This window comes from Triplophysa rosa, linkage group LG14 (assembly GCF_024868665.1).
Source record: "Triplophysa rosa linkage group LG14, Trosa_1v2, whole genome shotgun sequence".
Taxonomy (NCBI): domain Eukaryota; kingdom Metazoa; phylum Chordata; class Actinopteri; order Cypriniformes; family Nemacheilidae; genus Triplophysa; species Triplophysa rosa.
In genome coordinates this window covers 17,211,699-17,232,918 of record NC_079903.1, presented here as the reverse complement: position 1 = coordinate 17,232,918, position 21,220 = coordinate 17,211,699, and the positions used below count along the sequence as shown (strand labels likewise).

Below are 21,220 nucleotides of genomic sequence, written 5' to 3'. Positions count from 1 at the left end.
CGCACAGAATTTGAATATTTTTAAATCTTATTAAAAAAATTATTTTGTTAGGTTATCTTTTTCCTGACTTTTATGTATATATGTACACTGAACAAAATTATAAACGCAACACTTTTGTTTTTGCCCCCATTTTTCATGAGCTGAACTCAAAGAAGACTATTTCTATGTACACGAAAGGCCTATTTCTCTCAAATATTGTTCACAAATCTGTCTAAATCTGTGTTCGTGAGCACTTCTCCTTTGCCAAGATGCTGATTAAACAGCATGATCATTGCACAGGTGTGCCTTAGGCTGGCCACAATAAAAGGCCACACTAAAATGTGCAGTTTTATCACACAGCGCAATGACGCAGATGTCGCAAGTTTTGAGGAAGCGTGCAATTGGCATGCTAACTGCAGGAATCTCCACCAGAGCTGTTGCCCGTGAATTGAATGTTCATTTCTCTACCATAAGCCGTCTCCAAAGGCGTTTCAGAGAATTTGGCAGTACATCCAAATTCAATTATTCAAACAAATTTTTCGTTTCATTTCTTCCAGGTCCGGATTAAGAATTCAGGGGCCCCTGGGCACAAGTGTCTTGCAGACCCCCCCATACGCACAGGCGCACAATAAAGTTTTGTAATAGCCTACAGGGTACTAAACACCTCTATTCTTATACGTTACATTGCCAAGTTACAAACTATGATCACAACCTGAAGGACAATATTAACACCTCTGCATCATACACATTCTCCATCATACATGATTTACACCACAACAATATCAAGACATTTCCCTGCATACTGTAACTCACTGGCACTTGCAAGCACACACTGCATCACCTCTACCTATTAATTAAGTTCTATCAGATTCTTCCATAATTCACACAAAAACACGCCGGATTCACAAAACTGTTCTCAAGAGAAAATATAAGAACTTTATTAAGATAAATTATAGGACGTTCTTAAGAATATTCTCAAGTGTAATTCTCAAATATTTTCTTATAAACATATTAATTTGTCTAAGAATAAAAGGACAGACTTTGTTATTATACTATAAGAGTAATGTGTCCATTTGTTAAACGTTATTTGTGTAACAAGCACCTCGCGACTCACGTTCTTATGTAAGAGGGTAATGTGTTAAACGGCATTAACGACTATTATAGGTATACTTCTTTAGCCTACAGTATGCCTATATGTTACGAGTCTGTGTAAGTAAACATTTTGCAATGTATGTAAAAGCACTCTGGATTTTCTAATAATGAAGGCTAAAAATCGGTTAAGTAATGTAGACCTGATCAACATTATATAAAAATTAATTATTGGCTATGAAACACCACCAACATTATATAAAAATTAATTATTGGCTAATAAACACCACCAAATATATGTAAAAAAAAGATTATATTTACAACAATAAAGCCGTTTTCATTGACATTTTCAGTTTCTATTGTCAGCTCTGACGCGACATATTCTAACAAATCACCATAAAAAGCAGCGATTTTGGCTATATTCTTTCACACAGCCTCTGTCTAGGTAACCATGTGCATATTTTCAGACGAAATGTGTTCATGTTTATACATTCAAACAGTCGATAACAGTGACAGGTTGTTGGAAACGCTGTTTTGTACTCATTTAATTCAGGAGTCTGTCGAATGTGCTGCTTCTTCCTGCCGCTCACTGAGACGATCCCTGCGCGTGGAAAGAGAGACCTTGCGCTCGCGGGACAGCACTGGCAACATTTCCCCACTGAATGAAAGCTTTATCGGAAATTTCGCTTTGTGCTTCTCCTGAACAAAAGCTGCTAAAGGGCTTAAGTTACTAAATCAAGAGACAGACTTGCGTTAGAAACACTGTTTTGTGTGCGCACTTGCGTGTGTGCCGGCCAGAGAGTCACACGGCAGAATGAATATACCGAAAACATTGTTATGTGAAATTTTCTCCCCCTTTCTTGGGCCCCAAGCGCGCATGGACCGCTGGGCCGGTGCCCATAATGCCCATTGGATAATCCGGCCCTGATATCTTCATAAAATTATTTAATGAGGAAAAATGTTTGGAGTATCCTATAAGGTTTACTCAGGCAGGCTGTGGCACAGTTTGAATGCAGGATGTAAATTTTGAGACCGTTTTCAGCCATTAAAATAGTTTAGATTAGTTTTTAATGGCAAATTACATTTATTTCGTTTCGTTTCTTTTTAAAGTTAATTTAGAAAAATGTTTGGAGTATGATTGTTTGTGACTCAGGCCCGGCATGCAGATTTTTTAATTTGAACTCATGACCTTGTTTAAATTCCTCCTTAAGCTACTCTCCTTCGTGGAAAAAAACTTCCGGTACGTGTGACACGATCACATGCAGACATGTTTACGTGCGTCTCAAACTGCTTCAAATATTAGGTTGTCGGACATTATGCAGTGTCGCAGAGTTATTTGAAAAGCTCTCGTGTTACTTAAGCAGACGGGTCTCCGCAACACACGCATGAAGTCGAACACTTAATAAATCACAAACTTAACATTGTGTTGTGATGAGAGAGTGTGTGCTTTTCTTACCGTTTGCCTCAAAACAGTCGCATCATAATAATGTAAGTGTGCTTCAGTCCAGATCGTAAAGTGAGGAGTAGCGCTTGTGCACAGATGCCCGGCCCTAGGAGCGTAAATTATGGGTCTTGTCGGGCTAGGATTGAAATTCAGGATTTTGTCGTTATATTTCCAGACGCATCTCATTGAGGACAATATTTCATACACGAAAACGATCTGGTAACATTTGCTGTTTCATCGGAACTATTCATTTACCTGGTCGACAGGGACTTTGTGGCTCTTTAAAACAACTTTTGGCGTCTTTCAATTTGCGGTGAGGTGCCCGAGTGTTTGTTAGCTAGGAAAATCATTTAAAATGTTGCATGTATAGCCTATTATTGCTTTTATCCTAAAGTATGCATTGTTATTATTAGTGTCAGTATATATATATTTTTAGTTTATATTGTTTAATTTAAGATATTATTTTATCAGCATATTGTTAGAACTGTGCTTTTGTGGTTATGTTCAGCATTATTTCGCATTATTTTAATTCCTGTGTAAATGCATTTATGCCGCTTTAGAGCTGCATTAACGCTCTGTGTTTTTGTGGTTATGTTCAGCATTATTTCGCATTATTTTAATTCCTGTGTAAATGCATTTATGCCGCTTTAGAGCCGCATTAACGCTCTGTGTAAATGCTCATTTTCGTGGTTTTAAGCCACTTCAGATTCGGTTTCTGTGCCGCCTTTGCTGTGTAAAGACGACACAAGATCGCCTGAGACCAGCCACCTGGACAGCTTCTGCAACAATCGGTTTTCATAACCAAAGAATTTCTGCAGAAATCTCGTCTGCATGCTGGTCGTTCTCATTGGGGTCTTGACATGACTGCAGTTCGTCATTGTAACCGATTTGAGTGGGCAAATGCTCACATTCGATGGCGTCTGGCACTTTGGAGAGGTGTTCTCTTCATGGATGAGTTTTCACTGAACAGGGCAGATGGCAGACATCGTGTATGGCGTCGTGTGGGTGAGCCCTAACGCTAACCCAGCCATTGAAGAGGAGTGGACCAACATTCCACAGGCCACAATCAACAACCTGATCAACTCTATGCGAAGGAGATGTGCAAATGGTGGTCACACCAGATCCTGACTGGTTTTCGGACCACCCCAAAACAGTAAAACTGCACATTTTAGAGTGGACTTATATTGTGGCCAGCCTAGGGCACACCTTTGCAATAATCATGCTGTCTAATCAGCATCTTGATATGCCACACCTGTGAGGTGGATGGATTATCTCGGCAAAGGAGAAGTGCTCACTAACACAGATTTAGGCAGATTTGTGAACAATATTTGAGAGAAATAGGCCTTTTATGAAAAATGGGGGCAAAAACAAAAGTGTTGCATTTATAATTTTGTTCAGTGTATATAATCTGTTCTTTGTGTGTTGTATTATCATTTGCTTGTTTTATGTAAAGTGCCTTGAGAAGCTACTTTAAAGGCGCTATATAAAAATAAAGTTATTATTATACTGTGCAAAGATTAATGTGACTGCAGGAATGAAGTGTTGTTTTTATTGTAAGAATAAGAAAATACACAAATTAATAAAAAGAAGTTTTGGAATGTTTGTTTAATCACGTCTCTTAATACAGATTATAATGAAAATACTTTTACATGAGTGGGGAATGACTTTATTTTTTATTATTTAACTGCAACTAGGTAAATAAGTAAAGTGTTTAATATTTTCTAAAGGCGTTTGGCATGACTGCATGCATGTTTATTTCTTTTATTTTATTTATTTATTTATTTTCTCTTACAAAATAGTGATTGCAAACTTGTTTCAATATTTGTCTTTTGATAGGAAAATTTAATAATAAAATAATAATAATAGATTTTCGTTTACAGTTATATTTTCTCGTTACATCTGACAAACATTGTAACAAAACTTTCTTTGTTCTTAACAATTTGAAACACGGTAGTAAATATCTAAAACGTTTCAAACAGGTTTCTTTGTAATGATTGTCTTTTTTGCTCTCCCATATAAAATCTTCCTCCGTCACTGCCTTTAAACCCCTCATCGTCCCTCTCCTTATCAGCACGTATTCCACGATTTATTTCCATTCATGTTCTCGAATATAGAGGCGTGCTCTTCCGTCGCTGTGGCAACCCTCATGACGTTTTTGAAGTGACCCGCCCATCGGCGTGTGTGTTCGAATCGTTAGGACGCTAGCGGCCATTACGCTGTATTCAAGCAGAGAGCAACGTGTTTTGACGAGCTACATCATTTTCGCTTTTTGTCCATTAAACGCATTTGTACCTTACGTAATTACGTCTTGGGGATATTTAACAGGCGTGTTCAATTGCCACATATGTAAATATTTTGCATTGAGTCGGCGTGAGGCGGTCCGCATCTCCAGGCATCTGATTCTCAACGTCGCTCGAAGCCTTTGCACCGTCCGTTTCGCGAATTTATTTGCAGTTTTTTATTTCGTTAACCAAGGAGACGTCGGTTTAACATACCCGCTTCGATTTAGATGGCAAGCTTCCCAGATTTTGTCAACGAAAATGAAATAGGTGAGTCTTCGTGTGGGTGAGGGTTTTAATGCCTTTCTATTTGTGTTCAGTTTAACTTGGATAGGTCTTTTTTATAGTCATTGTTTACGTTTGAGCAACTTCTCAGTCCGTTCTAACAAACGCTATTTATATATGTACGTTAACGTTTGACCCCATATTTTTACTGTGTGTGTCGTCAATGCGTAACTTAAATTCCCGATATCAGTGTGATTTTATATGGTTAGATACTATAAGGATAAAATGCTTACCGTATGTTTTACATATGACACATTTTTGGATTTTTGTTTCTATGTTCGAGCTTTGGCGTCTCGCGCTCGTCCGCACCCTCCCCCACGGTCAGCCGGTTTCTCCAGACCCCTTTGAATGAGTCACCACAGCAGTGTTTCTCTGGTCAATGATTCACCATGTCAACCTTGTGTTTATATAGTCAAACATTATGGTGTTAATCAAATTAAAAAGCTAAACCTCAATTAAATGTCTTATTAGAATCAGGAGAAGTTCAACTTTCTTGTAACGGCACCTGCTCATCTCACTCATTTGATGCATAACATTGGCACAAACTACGACAATTCTATATTTAAATAAAAGGTATAGGACTATCCTTATTGTTAAAACTTGTAATCTCTGACGTGAGTTCAGAGACAATGCAAACTTAGCATACTATCCGTCCTAAATAGTATTCGAAAATAAAATTAGAAGGCCCAAATCATAGATTCCCTGGATGGTCTACTACTTACGGTAGAAATTCGAAGTGCAGAATGATACACTATTACCCACAACTTATCGGGAGTAGGCGAAGTTTAGTTAAAAAAATTAAATATCTGATGCGTCACTAAATCTATAAATATAACATTAATATGAAACAATGAATGAATAAACACTTAAATGGAAAGAAGAGCTGTATTTTGATGGTCATAAAACTTAAGTTTCCTATTAGTATGTCCCTAATTAGTACACTAAAATGTATATACTTTTCCATAACAAAAACAGTACATACTTTTAGTGCATAATATAAGTAGGCTAATTGTGACGCAGCAAAATATACTGATATCTGTCATGTTTTCTGTCACAACAGGTAAAGCTACGTTCATCGGGGAACTCCTACCTCCTGTTGCTCCCTTCGACCAGAAGTCTGGACGGGAGACATGGACTGTAGCTTTTGCACCTGATGGTTCCTACTTTGCTTGGTCTCAGGGGCATCGCATTGTCAGGCTTGTACCATGGAAGAAATGCTTAGCCAGCTTGTAAGTATTTCATCCGTTTTCTTCATGAATTGTTGCATTGTGCATTTAAGGCCTGACAAAAGGAATCCTTTATTTGTTCTGGTTGTCTGGACTGGTCCGATGGGCATTAGTTTGTGGCTGCTCCACAGTAGTGCCCAGTGTTTGCTGTGTCAGTTGCCCTGCATAGGTCGCCAGTCATGTCACCTTAGTGACCTTACGATAGAGAGGCAGCCGTCGAGTGCACATGCCTGCCAAAACGGCCATTGTCCTACTCTAAATGTGGTGTCCTCATAATGAAGTGCACATCATGGCTATTGGCTGCATGCCTCCACTAGAACAGCCTTTTTTTGTGCTTTTTATTTGCTTGATGCAAGTTGTTAAGGTCTCAGTTTTGGGCTCAGGGGTTCGAAATAAAATGAGTCGTCCATCTGCTTCAATGATATTAGCTGTGATTCTTTGTTTTTTTCCATTAATATGTACACAGTCATAAAATTGTCCGAAAATATATGCAACAAAGTGTGGTGTAATAAAGTAAAGTAAAACTTTTACAAGGTAGTTATTTAAGAGCTGGATGTTAAACTTTATGCATGTTGTGTCCATAAAAGAGAAGTATGGCATTATAAAACTGTTCAGTTTTAGATCTGAAAGTGTAGTAAGTTTAGTTTAGTAAATTTGCACAAAGGGCACCATGTGTTTATTGTACACAAAATTTGTGCAGTTTGTGTAATTCTTATTTTTTATGATATTAAACTAAACCTATGACTTTAAAAGTGATAGTTCACCCACAAATAAAAATTCTGTCATCCCGTATGACTTTCTCTCTTCTGCAGAACACAAAAGAAGATTCTTTGAAGAGTGTTGTTAACTAGCCCCCATTCACTTGCATTGGTTATTATTGGTCCATATAATAGAAGTGAATGGGGGCCAGTGCTGTTTGGTTACCAACTTTCTTCAAAATATCTTCTTTTGTCTTCTGCAAAAGAAAGAAAGCCATACAGGTTTGAAATGACAAGAGGGTGAGTAAATGATGACAGAGTGTTTATTTTTGGGTGAACTGTCACTTTAACCAAATACAATTCAGACTTTTATTTACAAGACGACATGTATTCTAACATTAAAAATATTTTAGTACGACAATCTGTTATTTTTTAAAGATTTAAGATTTTATGGAACTTGCTGTAATGCTAAAACCAAACAGCAGCTGCCGTGCCATTAAAAGCAGTAGTGGACACGTGGCAGGCATTGTTGCGTTTCAGTTCCTCTTACTTTTCCCAGGCTTGATAACTTTTATAAAGAAGACCTTGTCGCGGGCTACACTGAGGCTGGGTTTTAACACATGCCGTAGAATTGGCCAAGTGATGTTATATGGGTCAAAGTTTATGGGTAATCTCCACAGCATTTCACTTTCACAGCGTTTACAAATATACTTAAAGTGATACTTCACTCAAAAATGAAAATTCTGTCATTTACATTTATGCATTTGGCAGATGCTTCTATCCAAAGCGACTTACATTGCATTGTATTATACATGTGTTTCTGACTATGTGCAATCCCCTGGGTTCGAACCCATGACCTTGGCGTTGCTAGTGCCATGCTCTAACCACTGAGCCACAGGAAAGTCATCATTTACTCGCCTTCGAATAGAAGTGTCCAGTGTGTGTCAATATAATGAGCCGTGACCCCCAGGTAGCTATGGTTACTGAGGGAAGTCCACTAATCTCTGGTGAGCGCAACCGTGTTTGTCTGTCTTATCGCCTCCTCGACTTTCGCTTTCTCCTCTTCGTAAGAGTCGTGAATCTTGCTTGTAACAGTGGCTCTCGAAGGTAGTTCATATGTGTAATCGTTAGATGCGATGCGAATAATTTCAAGTAGACCCTCGTCCTCCACTACATTAACTGGCCTACATGCTGTAGCCACCCATTTAGCTATCGATGTGGTGAGTCTGTTGCTTGTGGAGTTGTCCATCCGTCTCTGCTGAAAACAATCTAGTGTGGTCTGCCGCGAGGAGGAGAGCTCTCTGCGTCAGTTGTATGCTTCGCGTCAAGTGATATTTTAAACTCGACGTGCTGCGGTGATAGCTTAATTCACATCAACAATAAATGCAGATCACGTTAGTCTTGTCGACAGAACCATCAGACATCGTTTTATATATGAATTTTACGTTCAGAAGACCTATTTATTTCTCCATTTCTGTTTGCTGCTGCATCGTTTACTTTCTCAAACTACGGGCAAGGCCAAGCGTCAAACAGAAAATGCGCGCTGCGTTAATCGCACGTTAATAAAATTAGTGCCGTTAAAAGGAATTTGCGTTAACGTGTTATTAACGCGTTAATTTTGACAGCCCTACTTATAACACACCAAAGACACAGAAAAACACGTATTCGTGCCATATGACCCCTTTGACGTTAAAGAGCGTAATACCAACACGGCACCATTACACTCTTGTTCTTTTTCCCTCAGTTCTGTAAGCAAGGAAGATCAGCCAAGCAGCACAGGTCCTCGCCGGTTCTCCCGGCAAAACAGCGAGGGCAGTCTGCTACCAGGCGAGCCCAGAGAACACACCATCGATTGCGGTGACATTGTGTGGGGTCTGGCCTTTGGTTCCTCCGTTCCTGAGAAGCAGAGCCGATGCGTGAACATCGAATGGCATCGCTTCAAGTTCGGCCAGGACCAGCTGCTTCTCGCCACTGGGCTCAACAATGGGCGCATCAAAATCTGGGACGTCTATACCGGTGAGTGGGTTTGTTCACACTTAGTGAAACGTCAAGGGCTAATCTAATTTGGTTGGTATTAATTCAAGTGTTTCGCAACTAAAAGTTTATCAATAGCCGTTTAATAGTCTTTGAGGAGTTTAGATTGAAGGTTACCGCAATGACATAATCTTAAGAGGTAACACCATTTATAAAACGGGCAGTTCTTTTTTGTTGTTTTAATGCCACGTCATTCAAGATTGTATGTATAAAATAGACACCGTCCGTTTCTTTCCAGAACTTTCTGTGCTATTGAGTAAATGTGCAATAAAAGTTGCAGTCATTCCCTCAACACGCCTGCCTGGTTCCTGTTTTCAGTTTGTATGCGTGTATGTGTATGTGTGAGGGAGAGAGGTGGTTATATAAGGTGTTGAAACTGATATTTTTAGCCCTACTTTTCATAGCAATGCCTGTTTATTTTTGCCCATGGAAAGATGTTGTATACATTTACTGACCGTCACCAGTAACAAACACTTTGGATGTTTTTTCATTGATTTCTTGAGTCTCTACTGGGGGTTTGTCTCCAGTATGCTTTCACTGTATTTTATTGATCACAACAGCTCAACGCCCTTTGTTTGTCTATATTGCTCTTGGTATAAAACAAAGAGGTAGTTGTTCGACTGTAGACGAAAGCAGGCAGCTCCTCCCCATTATATATTTATTTGTTTGCCAGCTGCCGAATGTATTAATAGGTGGGAAGGTCCTGTACAACCACCGTCATTGGTTGCTTCGAGGGGTAAGAGATGTTTTGCTCGATGGATAACTCCACCTCCCTTCTCACTGAACCCGCAGTGCCATAAGTTCACTCAGTTGACTCATTTCAGGGTGTGAGACTCCTCCTCCACTTCTTTTAGAAGTCATTTGAGAAATCTGATAGCAGGGTAATGTACAGTATCTTGACAGGTCTTGTCACTCACCCCAACTTAGCGAACACTTGAATAAGCCATGTTACTAAAGGCTCAATTACATTTCTATAAATGGGTGTAAAGAATGTGACTAGAAAAACAAATTATGGGGATTTAAAGCGGATTATCTTAGCAGGTGGAAGTCATTGTATTTCTGGATACCTCGAAGCTATCATTTCATTCATGAAGAAGTGATGGCTCGTGTGACTGTAATGCAAAGCTCCCTTTTGATATCTACCTAAGCTTTCCTGAAGAAGCTACAAATGTTGTTTATACAAGAAAACAAAATAGTAGTTGAAAATGAAATGGTGCAATTGTTTTGCCAGGTCTTTATGTAGTCCCAAGATACAATGGTGGGATGTTGATCTAGATGCAAGGTTGACGCAGTTTGAATCGATTAACATGGACTTTGTACCATAAACAGTGAGTGATCTTGTTGTTTTCTCATGCACAGGAAAGCTTTTGTTGAACCTGATGGACCACACAGACATTGTGCGGGACTTGACATTTGCCCCAGATGGGAGTTTAATGCTGGTTTCTGCCTCAAGAGACAAGACTCTACGTGTTTGGGACCTTAAAGATGATGGTGAGGGCCACATTTAGCTTTTGCATTTTGTAAAGACAAGTATTTTCTTATATCAACACATTAAGGCAAAGTATCTAATTGCAGCTGAAACTCTATAACCTTCCTGCAAATTGAGTTTTCTTTCTCTCCAACAGATAAAGTCGAGCATGTGCACTAGGGCTGCAGCTATCGATTCGGTTACACTTTATTTTAGTGTCCGTCTTACAGTGTAATTACACATTTAAGTACTGAGTAATGATAATTAACTACATGTACTTACTATAGGGTCAGGGTTAGGATTAGGGTGTGGTTTAGGGGCAGTTACTTGTAATTATGCATAATGTTTAGTAAATACTATAGTAAAAACATGTAACGTGTGTAACAAGGGCACCGTAAAATAGTGTTACCATCGATTCTTTTACTAATCGAGTTGTCTACAGATTTTCCATCGATTAATCGGGTATTCGGATAATAAGTACTTTTTCTTTATTAAAAAGCAATACTAGATATACAAGAGAAAATAAGACGGGTCTCTTAAAATGAGTAAAACAACTAATTTGTTTCCTTTTTAGAACAATTAAAGTTTTTATTGCTGAAATTGCATACATTAATATGTGTGAAAACTAAACCCATTTAGTACATTCCATTGCCATATTAAATTCAAAATGCAATATAATACAAATAAGAAACATGAATAAAAATAGAAATAGAAAGAATAATTTCAAAGGTAAACAACTAACTTCAGCTTATGCATGAGGCATTTAGTTTATATAAATTAGTTTGTTTCTTTTTTTACTATTAAATAGTAATATATAGCCTATGACTTTTATTTTGGCAGGTTGTTGGAAGACGCTTATTTTTTAGTATGTCTGTTTCTTCACTCAAACAATAACATGTTCGTGAAATAAACTCTCAGAGCAACTCTGGAGGTGAAGTTCATGTGTTCATGTCCTCATTCAGCGCAGACGCAGACAAATTCATGAGCATCACGCGTGTAGCACGTTAAACTGTGCAGTTCATTCACTCAGACGTGCAGAACAGACAGATGACATGTGTAAATAACAGGATTCGGCATCCACAAGTCCGCATCTAGTTTGATGGACTCAATGCAGCCGCAAAACAAGTTTCACTCGCAAAATAGACTAAAACTAAGTAAAATAGCAGTTCACCATTTCAATAAGCTATCAGTTATTTATCAGCATGAGAAATACGTGTGAGCGTGTGAACAGACTAAAATGCGCATGACTCACGGTGAATGCGTGAGACTTGAGAGCCCTGTAACATGAATAGAGTTTATCGTTTCAGCCCTAATGTGCACGCCCACTCAAGCATTCCAGTACTCCGGAAAAGGGTTGAAAAACAATTTGATGCCACATCCAGTAGAATGTTTGCTGATATTCCCTCCTCCTCTTGCAAAATTCTAGCACAAACTTACTACTAAAAACCACACAAGACTCATTTTATGCAAGCCATTTTGAACTCCATGTATTCGCAATCTTTTATTTGCTTGCTTGTTTTAATAAAGCGATGAGGAATGTTGGCCAGAGTCCACTTTCAGGCCATGATATGAAAGTATATTTTTTTTGTTCTCATTGTAGACACACGATAACAGTACATAATCAAATTATTTAAAGGTTTCACTGTGGCTTATGATCTATTTTTGTGCTCTTAATAGGTAACATGGTGAAAGTACTACGAGGCCATCAAAACTGGGTCTACTGCAGTGCGTTTTCGCCCGATTCGTCTGTCCTTTGTTCCGTGGGCGCAGGCAAATCGGTACGTGTTCAGTTCTCGTTTATTACTGTTCCTGTTTGTTACCTTTGCTCTGTTTTTGTTAGGACCAATCAAAGAGTAATAAGTCTATATATCATAATGCTCGGTGTCATAATCTACTTGTACAAACTCTGCCTGTAGCTTTAGTTTTTTATTTTTATTTGAATAGATGTGTGAATATGCAAATGTAGATGGTAGAAACGCGAACATCTTGTGACCTTTGCAAAGCTGTGAAGCCACTAACAGCAGCTTCTAGATTCAAAACAGTATTAAACAGATTACCAAGTGAAGAGTTTGGTTCCAAAATGAGATAGCCCGTTTAAAAAAAAATCAAAAATCATGTTTTTTTTATTGTGCATTCCAATTAATAGCATTCAAACTTCAGGTGGTTTGTTTTGATTTAAGCCATAGTAACTAAAAAAATGCAGCTAACTAACACAATAAAACACAATAAAAACATAATAAACATGATTTTTGAACAGTTATCTCATTTTGGAGCCAAAAGTGTTTTTAATAGGTTTCTTCTAAACCTACATGCATAAGCCCTTATGGCATCACACCAAGAAAAGCATTCCAGAAGTACCAAAGTTCCAAAGACCAGCTCCCGAGTGCTTCCAGCTCCTAGTTAACTCTCGTCCCATGAGCAGGCTGCAGTGGTTGAAGTGTACAGTTGTTTGTGTCCATAAGTGTCTTGCTTTCCCTGTCCCAGGTGGTGGCAAGCTCTGTGTTTGAGTGATTTTGAGGGAAGCGCCGCGCTGACATTTAGAGTAGCCGGTGCGGACCGCGCGGGGAACGGCTGCCATCGCAGCCCCCGTTGGACGCTCATGTGCCCACGCCCCAGGGGCTTCCATGCCTCCTGCTCGAACGGGCTTCCTGTACGTAGGTTCTGCTCCATGTCTGTCTACCTCTGCTGTCGCAGTCCTCACTTCCTGTCTCTAAACCGTTGACTTATCTGGCAGTGAGACCCCCCCACTTCATTCTCTTATCCATCTTTATGTTCAGTAGAATTCCCTTCACATTTATCCTCTCTTCCCTCTAACGCTATCCAGTTTATAAAGGCTCTAGGCATTGTGTCTGCTGTATGTTTACACGAGCCAGCCAGTAGAAACAGAGCCCCCCCACTCATTTAGCGCCTTAGTTAGCCGAACTCACGGCACCCATGTGTTTTTGAGCTGCAGCGCTCGAACGCTGTTCAGTTCGACTTGCACAAAAGCTCTGCTCAGAGTCTTTTGTAATTGGGTTAGTAGTTAGGGGGGAGTGGATTAGGAGCATTGTTGGGATGTGTGAGCAATGAAAGGGCTCGTTGTGTCTCTGTAGACTGCCTACAGTACGATAACGCCAGTCTGATTTTACTCTGCAGCCAATGTGAAATTTGTGTCAGTTTTGTAATTTGACAGTTCCTTGTTGCGTCATTGGCACAACCACAGAGGCACCAAAAGCAATCTTTCCAATGCAAATTACATTTAACCGTTGAAAGATTTTTATTTTATGTTTCTAATGGCATAATATGTGAGCCTGTTTCTTTGCCTCGGCATATGCCTGAGAGCTTTAGCGAACCGTTCAATGATGTTTCGTATTTGCATTCGCACTAACAACACCGTGGCTAAAATATAAAGAACTTTTTCATACAAAATATCTGACGTTGCTTAACTCTGTTTGCCGGCAGTTCTCTTATACACTGAAGCCCTTTCCTCCCACTTTGCCATGTTAGAAAAAAACAGGAAGATTATCTTTGTAAACTTAGCATTGTAGTTACTCTACCAACAGCAGAATGTTTAATCAGCAAATATTTATTGAAATGTACTTTTGCTCAAGTGCAATGTCTATAGCTAAAACCAACGCGTGGAGGGTAAACCAGGATGTTTGCTAAATATAAACCTTCACTAAACATCGTCCATTGAATTTCTTGAACATCTTAAACTTTCTGAAAATGTGCGAAGCATTGTGCTGGAGCAAAATAAGCCGTAGGAAATCTCAATGCTGATTTTCATTGAGTTTGCAGTTGTCACATGTTTCTGTATTCTGTGCTTGCCGAAGGCGTCAACCTTTTGGCCATCAAATGTTCTCTTCTCTTGCAGCATCTGTGTCTCTTCGTAGGCCTCCACCGACGCGGTGCACGCCTATTGTAAACTCAAGTGAACTAAAACTGAAAGGGGATACCAGTGGATTAACATTATGTTACCTTAAGTTACTACTTGTTTGTATTTATTTTTACCACATTTTGTAGTAGTTTATGGAAATGTATTATTGATGTACTGTTAATGTAATTTATGTACACTGTAGTATTTACATGCAAGCTGCTCTGTAGAGATTCATGCATTGATTTGGCATTTTGAACCAAGCCTTGCTGTCTTAACGGCATGCGCTACTTGCAGTTATTCTGGGTTTGGTTGTAGCGCTTTAAAGATTGTTCTAGAAATGACACTGAGCACATAGTGATCTTGCTATTTAATTTGAGCTAAATTCTCTGTCTGACTTGTTAAACATGATGGCTTTGACATTTTGATTGTATTTCCGCAATGGTGCACTAGGTTATAACAGGTGTTTCTTGCATTACAGGTGTTCCTGTGGAACATGGATAAGTACACGCTGATCCGTAAGATGGAAGGTCATCATAATGACGTGGTTTCTTGCGAGTTCTCGCCCGACGGGGCCCTGCTGGCCACGGCGTCCTACGACACTCGAGTCATAGTGTGGGACCCTCACACGGCCACCGTTCTGCTCGAGCTGGGGTAAAACACTTTTTTGCCTTGGTCTTTTTCTTTGTTTGCTGTACTAGGTCTTTTTGAAGCTCATGTTGTTTTTCCACCTACAGGCATCTCTTCCCTCCCCCCTCTCCCATATTCGCGGGTGGAGCAAATGATCGATGGGTTCGCTCCGTTGCCTTTTGTCATGATGGTCGGCACATTGCCAGCGTCACCGATGACAGGTGAGATAACAACCTGCCCGCTCGGCTGCCCTATAAAGATCTCGCTCCCGATCTTAGATCGTGTGCTAACAGTTGCTCATTTGCTTTTGAAAACGTTTTGGGTGCAGGGAGCTAGCGGAGAGCGATAAGGAGTGTGATTCTTTACAGAGCCTCTTTCTGGGAAAGATCACATGCCTCTCATATGACACCCATTAATCACTATGAGGCGCCCATTTTCTGCTCACTTTGACACGCCTCCTGCCGATTCGGGACTCAGTGGAAACTCTTAAGAAAAATGAAGCCATTTGTGCTCTACAAAATGGCGGACTGCCCCGAAAAAAGTTACATTCCTTAGCATGTGAGATGTTTTGCATATTACACTTTCATTCCACCTCGTAAGAAGTTTGGTTGAACTTTATTTTACAGTATGTGTACTTACCTAAGAACGTACTGGGTAGTATAAGGTAACTACATGGTATAAGTTTAGTTTTAGGGGTAGGTTCAGGGTTAGTACCTAGTTATTATATTTACAGTATGTACATGGGAAACAGTACTGTAAAATAAAGCGCTACCAGAGGTTTTCTGATCGAATGTCAAGAACACATTTTTGTAAGTTCAGCATAGTGACAGCATAGTTCCCGTAATTCAGTTTGTGTTATTCCAGTTTTGACAAGAATGAGTAAGCAATCCCAAACCTTTCAAAAGTATGTAAAATGGAGTTTGTAAATATTTATGAATTCATCTTAGACTGGTTTTAGTCTAATTCTTTGGCATGAACTGAAAGACTGTCATTTCAAAATGTTTCACATTTTTAAACATGACCCTTGAACTTTGTATGTTTTTTAAAATGACATTTGTAAGACATCAGAATGATGTGTGAATACTGAAGTCCACAACTGTGTTTTTCTTCAGGCTGGTGCGGTTCTGGAGCATAAGCGAGAAGAGTCCTCAAGCAGTCGCCCCTCTTACTAATGGCCTCTGTTGTGCCTTTTCTACTGACGGGAGTGTCTTATCTGCTGGGTGAGAATATTTCTTTGTTTCTTGTTTTGAGAGAACGTCACTTGTACATGATGTTCAGCGGTTGAGATTATGCTGGATGACAAAAGGTCCCCATTTTTTAATGCTTTAAATTTGGCGTCACAGTTTTACTGACTGCTTAACGTGTTTTGTATCTATTACCTCACAGGTCTCGTGATGGCAGCGTGCACTTCTGGGCATGCCCGCGTAGCGTGGCGAGCCTCCAGCACCTGTGCCGCATGACCCTGCGGCGAGTCATGCCCACCCAGCAGGTGTACACGCTGCCCATTCCCTTCTCCATGCAGGACTACCTGGCTTACAAGATGCTGTAGCTTCAAATGCACACCACGGCCCTCTGCGAAACCAATAAAAATATTGTTTTCTGTAGAAAAAAGAAAAATAAGGACAAAACATTTTAAGAAGCCTTAAAAATGCATGTTTATGCAGACCTTAATTTAGTGTGTAGGCAGTGTTTTGTGTTTATTTATTTTTTCCAAAGTTTACTTCTCCCAGTTTTGTTAATGTTGGGGTTATTTTCACAAGCTTTTGGGCGTCCCACATCAGTTAGCGGCCTTTAAACAGCTTTAACATATCAATGGACCACATTTTTGTTATCATTATTATTATACTATTTTTGTGAGATTTCACTTTTCCTGGCACAACTACTTGTATTAGCTCCTTAGAGTTTGTGTATGATTGTGCTTTCTCAAGAGTTCAGGAAACACCTGAGCTGAAGTGTCATGTGATGGGGGGTTATCTCCCGAAAATTTGCAGTGTTTTTATTTTCTATGCCGGCTGTGAGAAGGTTTGAAGGGAAGATGAAATAATGTGAATATGTACGTGTGTGTGTGTGTGTGTGAGAGAGAGGGAGTAAGAGGATTGTGTGGTGTGGTTCCTGCAGTAGGGCTGAGTTTGGTAGTTCAGGGACACAGGCAGTGCCTCCCCTTTACGTGCCTCTTAAGAAGTCTAACTTCCATTGCATCAAGTACGTAGTACAGACGCAAATGCTGCCTCAATAACATCCTTCTGTTCATCTCCACAGCTCCTGAAAACAACAGTAACACATGGGCTGATTTGTTTTCTCCGTAAATTGTATATTTTTTACCTGTACAAAGATTTGTAAAGGCACGTTTTGTTGAATGTATATATACGCATATATTTGTATAAATATGTTTGTAACTTCAGTTTTATTCCTCCATGCTTTTCATCGATCACTTAAAAGTGCGTGCTGTTTATTGATTGTTTATGCATGTGGCCCTACCTGGCGAAACTAGGTTAGAAATGGTTATTTTTAAGGATGTGGGAATCAGAATGTGGCATATTCATCTGGTCATGCAGTCAAACTCGGCAATAAAATGTGTACAAAGCTGATGCCAAAGATCCTCTTGGGTTCTTATTGATGTTAATGGTCTCTTTTTTCTTCCCTTTCCCACATTTATGGCCGAAACGTGAAAGTCTTATGGATGTCTGTTATTCTCCTTGGGTGTATGAAAAATGCTGATGTTACACAGATTGGCTTGTCTTCACAGGCCTTTTCTTCTTAAGTAGATGTAGAAAGGCTACGTAGATGCACTTCTGTGTTCCAAACAAAACGTTAGCGTTGCAGTTATTTGAGTATGGTGGTATTCGACTTCAATCGTTAAGGTATATTATAGAGAAAATGCTTGGACATTAGTTAATATCTTTAGATAGAATGGCTCAACTGTGCTCACCAGAAGCATTTGAATTTGTTTAGCAAGAAGGCGCTTCTTTTTGCTCTGGTTTTTTGTTTATGATTATGAAAATAAAAATATTTTGCATCATTTTTGAGTCGAACCGTAGTGCTTTGTAATTGAATTGTTTGCTTTTGATGTGCACAGATGTTATATATATTTTTTAACCTCGCATCTGTTGTCCAAATGAGGATAAAACAGCACGGGTAGCACTGTTGTTCTGTGGAATATTGACCCAGTCTTTGACTGTACAAACAAAGTCACTGTGAGATTTCACAGCTGTGCTTGGCTTACCAGGCCTTCTACAACAACTTAGTGAAGAGTATTCCAGCCTTCAGCCCAAGGCACTTAGTTGACCGAGTTAAATATTTACAGCAATGTTTGATGATATGTTTTTTGAAAATTCTTTCAAAAACACTTCTTGAGGCCAAAGTGTGGAAATTTACTGAACGGCTCGATTGTTTTTAGACCAAAAGCCACATGAGGTCATCATTATCAGGTTTATTATTGACCAGCGCTGGTAATGTTAAGCATCGGTTAAATAATAAGAGCTGCTTTAAATAAAATTGTTGCTTCAGATACACAATAATATTAGGAAAGGTGATGTCACTAGCTTAATTTTACTGCTTTGAATTTGCAGAACAATCTGGAACTTTCCTTGTGTTTCTTCATATTTTGCAACCTCTTCAGAGTGACTCAACTTTCACATTTGAAAATCATTCAGTAACTATAAGAATTACAAAGACAAAAAGCTGTTTGAGAAAGATCTGTGAGACACCAGTTCGGAGCCAAATGTGACCATTTCACACGCAGGTGTTAACAGTTCAAAACAGCATATGACTGCATGTATCAGACATGTTCCTGTCATTTCCACGGAATGGGTTATGACAGTTGTGTCCTTACAAAGTAAAATATTACCAAATACGAAAACTGTATTATGAAGCCAGTTCACTAAAAGACCAAAACAGTCATACAAATAAATTTCTTTGCTTCTTGAATATAGAAAAAAATGAATTTTGTCATGCTTATGTGACCATTTCAATTTAGGAATAAACCTAATAAAAGACCATCATAAAATGTGCTGCTCTAACTGGATTTTTTACTACAACACTCGTAATACAATATATGGCACTAAAAGCACTAAAATAGTCACCATTAAGTGTTACACTTTGTACATAAACAAGTGTTTTATCTCCTCCCCTCCCACCATATCCGCCAGTTATAGGCTATAAGAGAAAAGTTGTGTAACAGATATAAATCATTCAGACAGCCTGTGGTTCTGCCCCCCTCTCTATGATCTCATGACAGTAAAAGTAAATTAACAATATATACTTGGAAAAGCCTATCAGTATTTGTTCATCCAGGTTGGAAGCTTGTTAGGTATTTTTTCCCCAATAGAAAGCCTGGTTATTTGTTAGGCTTCAAAAAGAGACTTAAATTATTGCACTGCAGCTGCCAAATTATTTGTGTATGTCCCATATAAGAGACGTAATGGCGAATAGGTCATCACCAAAATTCCGAAAACATTTACATTTTAGTCATTCTGCAGACGGTTTTATCCAAAGCGACTTACAAATGAGGTAAACAATAGAAGCAATAGGATGAATAGGATCAATAAAGACCACTGTCACATTTCATACTGTTTTAAAAACACAAAATTTAAAAGGACGAATTCTTTACAAATATTTTTTTAATAAATAAACTTTTCTGGAAAAACAATAGCCTTTGAATCTGCCTTTTGAGTTGATCGGTACAATATGAGAGCGCCATCTAGCGGCTTCTGTCTGTGAGCATTATGACCTTAAATAGATTAAATATATTCAAGAAGACACACAGCTTGCAGTAAATGCTCTCTCTGGAGCATATTTTACACAGTGAACAAAATTTCTGCATGTATTTAAAACGAACACAATATAAGGATCCAGGAAACAAAATCAACAATCGGAAAAATGTGAACAGCTAGACTTAAATGTCAATACTAAAATTTTCTATGATTTTTATTTCTCCATTACTTTAGTCACCATTTAAAAAAAGAAAAACCATTAGGCCTATAATATTTAATTTGAGATGAATTTACATATTAATTTTTCAGACACTATCCGAACCGACGCATTGCGCATTTTCTTTTAGCTTTTACTTTATCAGTATGTGTGTTTCCACAATTCTCTGTCAGAAAAGCTACAGGAACACGATTCATGTGGCAAATAGAAATACTTTATGTGTACACAAGTGTTTAATATGCACAGTAGGTGTTTTAGATTTTTATAAACTACTGCCGGTCACCATTGTATTTTCCCATGTAGTGCTGCAATAACATGCTGTGAAATAAATTGGTCAAATTGCTCGAAATTATTAACAAGGAATTCACTGAAAGAAAAATCTAAAATGGTTTCAGTGATGCCCTACACTCTTAAAAATAAAGGTGCTTAAAAGGTTCTTCACAGTGATGCCATAGAAGAACCATGTTTGGTTCCACAAAGACCGTTTAGTCAAAGGTTCTTTGAAGAACCATCTCTTACTTACTTTTTATAATCTGAAGAACCTTTTTCGTCACAAAGAACCTTTTGTGAAACAGAATGTTAAAAGTTAATTCTGTTCAAACGTTCAAAAAAATTCAAACAAGATGTTAAAAGTCCTTTATGGAACCAAAAGGTTTTTTTATGTCATCGAAGAACATTTTGAAGCACCTTTTTTAAGAGTGTGTAGGCCTACTGCTTTTTGTCAGTTTATTTAAAGTTTCAAAGATCCTTCTAGTAGTGAGTGAAGTTGATAAATGTATTGTGCACTTTTCAGCCTTCCTTCGATTGTCCCAACTTCCTGTCAACCAAATTCTTTTGTAATTATGATTCACTTCCTGCCCTACTGTGGCATCAAACACTATATCACACCAGCACGTGTCCATATTGTACAGTCATGTGAAATGCCTGAAGCGAGCAAAATCAACCGTGACGTTAACAGAGTTATAAAATATTACAGTCGTCTGGGAAAAATAATGGAACGTTAGTTTGTTACCTTCCTTTATTTTCCAGCAGGGGGCGCTATGTTCCTACTCAAATTTTAATTGACGCGCCCTTAGTAGAGGATTATCATTTATATGATAGTGAATGCGATAAACAAATGGTGTTTGTACATTTTTCATATAACTTAATTTTGAATGTATGCATTTTTGGAAATATATTGACTGATAATACAATGATAATGGTGATAAAACTTAAGCAGAGGGTCTCTCTCTCTCTGTCCATGTGGAGATTGTGTCTCCCACTGCCCTCTTGGCAAACTTGGAGGAGAGGAAATTTTCCCATGGGA

At 38.7% G+C, this 21,220-nt stretch overlaps 1 protein-coding gene across 1 annotated transcript; it reads left to right on the top strand.

Moving 5' to 3' along the window:
* Positions 1–4,697: 4,697 nt before the first annotated feature.
* On the top strand, positions 4,698–18,004 carry wsb1 (WD repeat and SOCS box containing 1). Its single transcript, XM_057351074.1, has 9 exons — positions 4,698–5,061; positions 6,137–6,305; positions 8,745–9,016; positions 10,394–10,525; positions 12,180–12,280; positions 14,837–15,009; positions 15,093–15,206; positions 16,098–16,205; positions 16,372–18,004. The coding sequence occupies exons 1-9, from the start codon at positions 5,022–5,024 to the stop codon at positions 16,532–16,534; spliced, it is 1,272 nt and encodes a 423-aa protein (XP_057207057.1). The 5' UTR covers positions 4,698–5,021; the 3' UTR covers positions 16,535–18,004.
* Positions 18,005–21,220: the final 3,216 nt, after the last annotated feature.